Source organism: Phaenicophaeus curvirostris, chromosome 6 (genome assembly GCF_032191515.1).
Source record: "Phaenicophaeus curvirostris isolate KB17595 chromosome 6, BPBGC_Pcur_1.0, whole genome shotgun sequence".
Classification (NCBI taxonomy): domain Eukaryota; kingdom Metazoa; phylum Chordata; class Aves; order Cuculiformes; family Cuculidae; genus Phaenicophaeus; species Phaenicophaeus curvirostris.
The window spans coordinates 48514244-48520243 of record NC_091397.1 but is presented as its reverse complement, the minus strand read 5'-3'; the positions used below and the strand labels follow the sequence as shown (position 1 = coordinate 48520243).

Sequence of the window (6000 nt, the reverse complement as noted above, 5' to 3'; positions counted from 1 at the left end):
TTTTTGGCTGTCAGTCAATCCTTGTGTAAAGCTTTCATCAATAGTGACAGGAGGCTTTCTCCTGTATTGCCTGTGAAGCAAAGAATCATAGAATGCTTTGGGTTGGAAGGGACCTTAAAGATCATCAAGCTCCAACCCCCTGTGCCATGGAGGCAAATTTTCATCCTTCTTGTCCAGAACCTACTCCCCAACCACCCTGCCACAGAGACGGGAGATGTTTGTCTTTCTTGTCCAGCATCTCCCTCTCAACGCCCCTGCCACAGACAGGAATCATAGAATCATAGAATCATAGAATAACCAGGTTGGAAGAGACCCACCGGATCATCGAGTCCAACCATTCCTATCAAACACTAAACCATGTCCCTTAGCACCTCGTCCACCCGTGCCTTAAACACCTCCAGGGAAGGTGACTCAACCACCTCCCTGGGCAGCCTCTGCCAGTGACCAATGACCCTTTCTGTGAAGAATTTTTTCCTAATGTCCAGCCTAAACCTCCCCTGGTGGAGCTTGAGGCCATTCCCTCTTGTCCTGTCCCCCGTCACTTGGCAGAAGAGGCCATCACCCTCCTCTCCACAACCTCCTTTCAGGTAGTTGTAGAGAGCAATGAGGTCTCCCCTCAGCCTCCTCTTCTCCAGGCTAAACACCCCCAGGAGATGTTCGTCTTTCTTGCCCACCATCTGCCCCCCCAACTCTCCTGCCATGGACACACGAGATGTTCGTCCTTTTTGCCCGGCTTCTCCCCTCACAAACCCGCTGCCACGGAGCCAGGAGACTCTCCTCCTTTTTGCTCCGGCTTCCCCCCGCAGCCCGAGACTCCCGACCCGGGAAGGCTCCCGAGGGAGGCAGGTGACCCCCACCCCGTCCCCTGCCCCAACCCGGCTGCCCTCAGCCCCAGCCCCCGACTCTCCCGGAGCAGCCCCGGGGCCGGGGCGCCGCTCCCCGCGGGGCCGCAGCAGGAGGCGGCCGAGGCGCCGCGGCCGGTGCCGCCCCCAGCATGGCGACACGGCGGAGGAGCGGCTGCGCCGGGGCCGCCGCCCCCTCCCGCCTCCCCCGGCGCAGGCACCGCGCGGGCGAGCGGCCTCGGCGGCGCTGCTGCCGCCGCTGCCCCCGGCGGGCGAGGACGAGACGAGGAGGAGGAGGAGGACGAGGAGGAGGAGGAGGGGGAGGATGGCGGCGGCGGCGGCGGGCGGCCCCGCGGCGGGAGGCAGCACCGGCCCGAGCGGCTCGCGGCGGCGCCGCGGACACGGCGGCAACGGCCGCGCCGGGGCCGCCAGCTGAGCCGGATCCTGGCGGGCGCCTCTCCGTTCCCTCGACACCCAGCGACGCCTTCGCCCTCCTCTTCCCCCGGGAGCCGCGGGGAGAGCGCATCAGGCATCACCGGGAGGCGGCGAAGGGCACCGGGAGGCGGCGAAGGGCAGCGGGCATCACCGGGAGGCGGCGAAGGGCACCGCGCGGCGCCGGGACGATGGGCGCGAAGCAGAGCAGCCCCACGGCCGCCAACGGCCGCACCCGGGCGTACTCGGGCGGGGATTTGCCTTCGTCCAGCGGCGGCGGCGGCGCTAACGGGACCGGCGGGCGCTCGGCGGGCGGGCGGCACGCGCACCTGGCGGCGGCGCCTCCCGGCGGGGCGGCGGCGGCGGCGGCAGAAGGAGGAGCGGCGGCCGCGGCGGCGCCCCGGAGCCGGTCCTTGGGGGGAGCCGCCGCCGCCGGGGCGCGGGCGGCGCAGTCCGCCTTCAACATCCCCCACAGCAGCGGCCCCTACGGCTCGCAGGACTCGGTGAGCAGCACCCCGGAGGAGGGCGGCCGCGAGCGGCCCCCGGGCGGCGGCTCCTCCGGCGGGCCCCGGCTCGTCATCGGCTCGCTGCCCGCGCACCTCTCGCCGCACCTGTTCGGAGGTGAGAGCGGGGCGGGGGGGTGGGGACGGGGTGGAGCACCTTCCCGGGGCCGGGGCTCGGGGAGGTGATGGGTTTCCATCCCCGGGACTGGGGCTCGGCGTGGGGACGGGTGGGGATCGGGGTGTTTGGGTCCTTCCCCGGCTCTCGGGATGGGGGCTTGGGGCGGGGATACGGGTGGTGATGGGTTTCCATCCCCGGCTCCCGGGATTTGAGCTCGGAGAGGGTACGGGTGATGATGGGGATGTTTGTGTCCTTCTCCGGCTCTTGCAGTTGGGGTTTGGGATGGGTACGGGTGGGAATGGGGGTGTTTGGGTCCTTCTCAGGCTCCCGGGATGGGGGTTCGGGGAAGGGGGGGTGTGGGTACGGGTGGTGATGGGTTTCCATCCCCGGCCCCCGGGATTTGAGCTCGGAGAGGGTAGAGGTGGTGATGGGGATGTTTGTGTCCTTCTCCGGCTCCCGGGATTGGAGTTCGGGATGGGTACGTGTGGAAATAGGGGTGTTTGGGTCCTTCCCCGGCTGCCGGGATGGATAGAGGTGGTGATGAGTTTCCTTCTCCGGCTCCCAGGGTGCGGGCTCGGAGTAGGATAGGGATGAATTCCCATCCCCGGCTCCCGGAATTCGGGCTCGGGGAGGGTAGAGGTGGTGATGGGGGGTGTTTGTGTCCTCCGGCTCCCGGGATGGGTAGGAATGGTGATGGGGGGTTTTCTTTCCCGGCTCCTGGGATGGGTAGGGATGGTGATGGGGGGTCTCCTTCCCCGGCTCCCGGGACGGGTGATGAATCATCGCTTTAGGGAGAGCGGAGGCTCTTCCAGGGAAGAAAAAAACCCCAAGGTTTAGAGACAGGGGTTTTCAGGCCAGCGCACGCCGCTGTTTGTAAGGAGGGAGGTGGAAGGGGGAGGTTAAAAATGAAGCGGAGCCCGCGGTCGGGACGGGCGGAGGGGCAGCGGAGCCTCCCCGGCCGGCGACTTTAGACTCTAATAGCCGTAATCGGCGCCTGTGTAAATACTCTTGCCTGCTACTTACGTAATTAGAATTTAATTGGATCATGTGCCTCCGCCGTTTATTCTAAAATCGGACCAAGCCCCTCTTTAGGTACTGATTAACGCGCGGCTGATGCTTGTTCCTCTTTCTGAGTTCTCCGGCTCCCGGTTCTGAAAGTCGATTAAGGAAAACAGAAGTTAAAGTAAAGTTTCTTCGCTTATTTTCCCCCTGAGAGATGCGAAGAGCCGCGGAGCTGCCCGTACCACCGGGACCGTGTAGTCTTGAGGATGGATGTGCTCCTGAGGCAGGAGAAACGCGCAGCTGAACTCTGAATTAGCCAAGGATCTGAGGCTTTTTAAGAGGCACATTAAACGTGGAGCAAGCTGTCGTGGTGTTTTGTCTCCCCTGCGATCTTGAGAGGAATAGGGCTGGTACAGGGCTTGGACTTTGCTGCCTCTGTTCTTAAAGTTAAAAATCTGCCTGTGAGTTGCTAGCTGCTGACCACTGTCAGTACTGCTTATTCTAGAGGTCGTGGTTTGTATAAGTCAGATATTATGGTACCAGATGACTTTTAACATGGATTAATTCTCTTGATAGTTCTTATATATCCATATAATATACACATATATATGTATGTACGTATTAGAATCTTTCTGAATACTAACCAACTTCCCCAAGAACTTTCTTTTGGGAAAGAGGAGGCTACTGTAAAATTCACGCATTTCTGTTTTCTACTTAATCCAGTCATAAATACTATTTGTAGCAGGCTGGGTTTTCTTCTTTTCTGTAATGTGACCTGTTGGTAGCCAAAGCAAGGCTCCTTCAGTCTGATCCTCGCAGGGTGCACGACGTGTCTGCCTCGTGGGCTGCCACCTTCATGCTGTTGGGGTATTGACCAGCATGTGAAGACAGCGTCCCTGTTACTTCTTAGATCTAAAACTGCCTCCTCCCAGCACAGTGGTTGAACATTAACCGAAAGCTGTCAAGCCCTGTTATAATAGAGGAATATTTGCCCTTAAGAAAGAAAACATAACTGTTCTCATGGTACCAAGCTGCTCTATAAGTGCTGTGTTGCAAGGGTGCTCATTATACTGTCGGGATAGCTTGTGGGGGAGAAGGTGCATGCCTTTTTCTTACTGATCAAAGGATGCCCTATCACAGAATATTGTACAGTTCATGCTAAGCTCAAGGGAACCATTAAAATATGTAGCCAGTTGTTCCTCAAAGGTAAAACTTTTTTTTTTTTTTTTTTTTCCCCCTCCTTGCTTAAACATTGTCTTGCAACCTGCTTTGCTGCCAGGAGGGAGTGGATTAAATGTTAATGCAGTGATGAAGATCAATAACCTAGGAAACTGTTTACGTGCAGGGAGGTCTCTTCAGAATAACTCTGAATTTGATCATACTTTTCTGTGGCACGTAATAAACTATTAATTGCTGTACTACACTGTATTTTGTCTTTTGCAAATCTCTGAAATTGATGTGCTAAAGAGGATATAGGCTGAAATTATGCAAAGCTCATTGCTCTTCCCAGTGCAGGAAAAGTGCCAGAAGGGGTGCTCTCTCTTCATCTACTGACTAATAAAAAAGGAATGTCATATGGTAGGAGTTTAGTAGCAAATTTCAATGTACACAGTCCTTATGTGGTCACAAGGTGGTCATGCATCTACTTCTTCTCTTCTAAAAATCTTAGTATTTCTTATTTGGATGAATAACTGTTTAATCACGACACTGCCACACCTGTGAGGGAGGCCTCACTGGAAACATTCTTTTTTTGCAATTTAAATATTCTGTAATATCAGTGATGCATGATTGTTGCAGTCTTCGTGTTTTCTTGATTCCTTGTAATAACTAGATGCTTGGAACAAGTAGCCACACTGGAGATCATCCATTAGTACCATCAGCATGGTGAAAAATAATTTGAAGCATTGTTTTTGTCCTGATGGTAACTAGCTCAAGCTTGTCTAGGTGTGGTATCTGGCATTTATCTTGTGTATCATAAGCATGCTTGAAGTCCCCTCCCTCGTTTTGTAACTTGCAAATTAGCTGAATTGTTTATTTTTATTTTGAAAACTACTGAAATTAATTTTGAGGGTTAGCATAGCAGTTCTATGAAAATTAAAATAAAAAAGAGCAAGAATAACTTCCATAAGTTGAACTAAGTCTCCAGCTGTTTGTGTTTTTATTCATACTGCTTGGCTTCATCAGTCAGTGACACATGGGTGTTGCATTTGTTAAATTACTATTATTAATTTGCCATTAGTGAATTACACTCTATTGTCACTTTTACTGAGCAGCTTTGAATGCTGAAATAGCGTAGAAATATTAACTGTCTCATGTAACGTACTTAAATCCATGCTGTGCTTGCTAATAGGCCATTTGAACAAGAATATAGAAAGTGCTATGTTATTGTATGTTAATGTGTTGGAAAGCGTGATTAGTGGTTTTCTGTGTCCCTTTGGTACGAACGGTAGTAACAGCAGCTTTTCCTGAGTGTGAGGGTCTGATGCTCCTGTCTGAGTTCCGGCTACTGCACCTTTATGATCAAAGTATAACAGAGTAAATACTGCTATGTAACCTTATGTCTCATCTCAGGGAGACTTCAAATCAATGAATAACTGAGGTCTTGGTCTCACATAAAAATAAATGTGTTTAACTTTATGCTGCAAACATGCCTGCAGTAGGCTTAGAGCATTAAGCAAAGCGAGACCCACATTCCATAAGATCTTATGGCACTCCCAGATGCAGAGGCCAAACCTGTGTGTGACGTTCAAGCCCTTTCTTGCAACACAGCACCGAGTTCCAGCTTCCTTTAAGGTGATAACATTGTTATCAGGAATTTTGAGCAGTACTTTCCTGCTCCGTTCCTCAGTGAATGGGACTTCCCCTCTCTCCCAACCTCAACGTAAATATTCCTACCTATTGTTAAGAACAGCGTGTAAAAGAGTTGGCCCCAAGATCCACAAGCAGTTTTTCCATGGAGTTTTCAGATGGCAAGTGTTCTTGCCTAGACTATGAGCACTGCAGGAAAGCTACTGCTGTAGTTCTGATATAGGCTGCTGTTGTCCATGATGATTGTGGCAATTGGATCAGCTGAAAATGGTCAGTCTTTGGGAATGTTCTTTGC

The 6000-nt window shown here is 53.5% G+C and overlaps 1 protein-coding gene across 2 annotated transcripts in view; it reads left to right on the top strand.

Annotated features, from left to right (window-relative positions):
* The first annotated feature begins 1417 nt into the window (after window positions 1-1417).
* The window catches only part of ZNRF2 (zinc and ring finger 2), a 60460-nt gene continuing 55877 nt past the window's right edge, over window positions 1418-6000 (top strand). For both annotated transcript variants that reach the window (XM_069860152.1, XM_069860151.1), the window contains exon 1: window positions 1418-1895. In XM_069860152.1, the coding sequence (XP_069716253.1) occupies window positions 1466-1895 (430 nt within the window). In that variant the 5' untranslated portion in view covers window positions 1418-1465. The remainder of the gene's footprint in view (window positions 1896-6000) is intronic.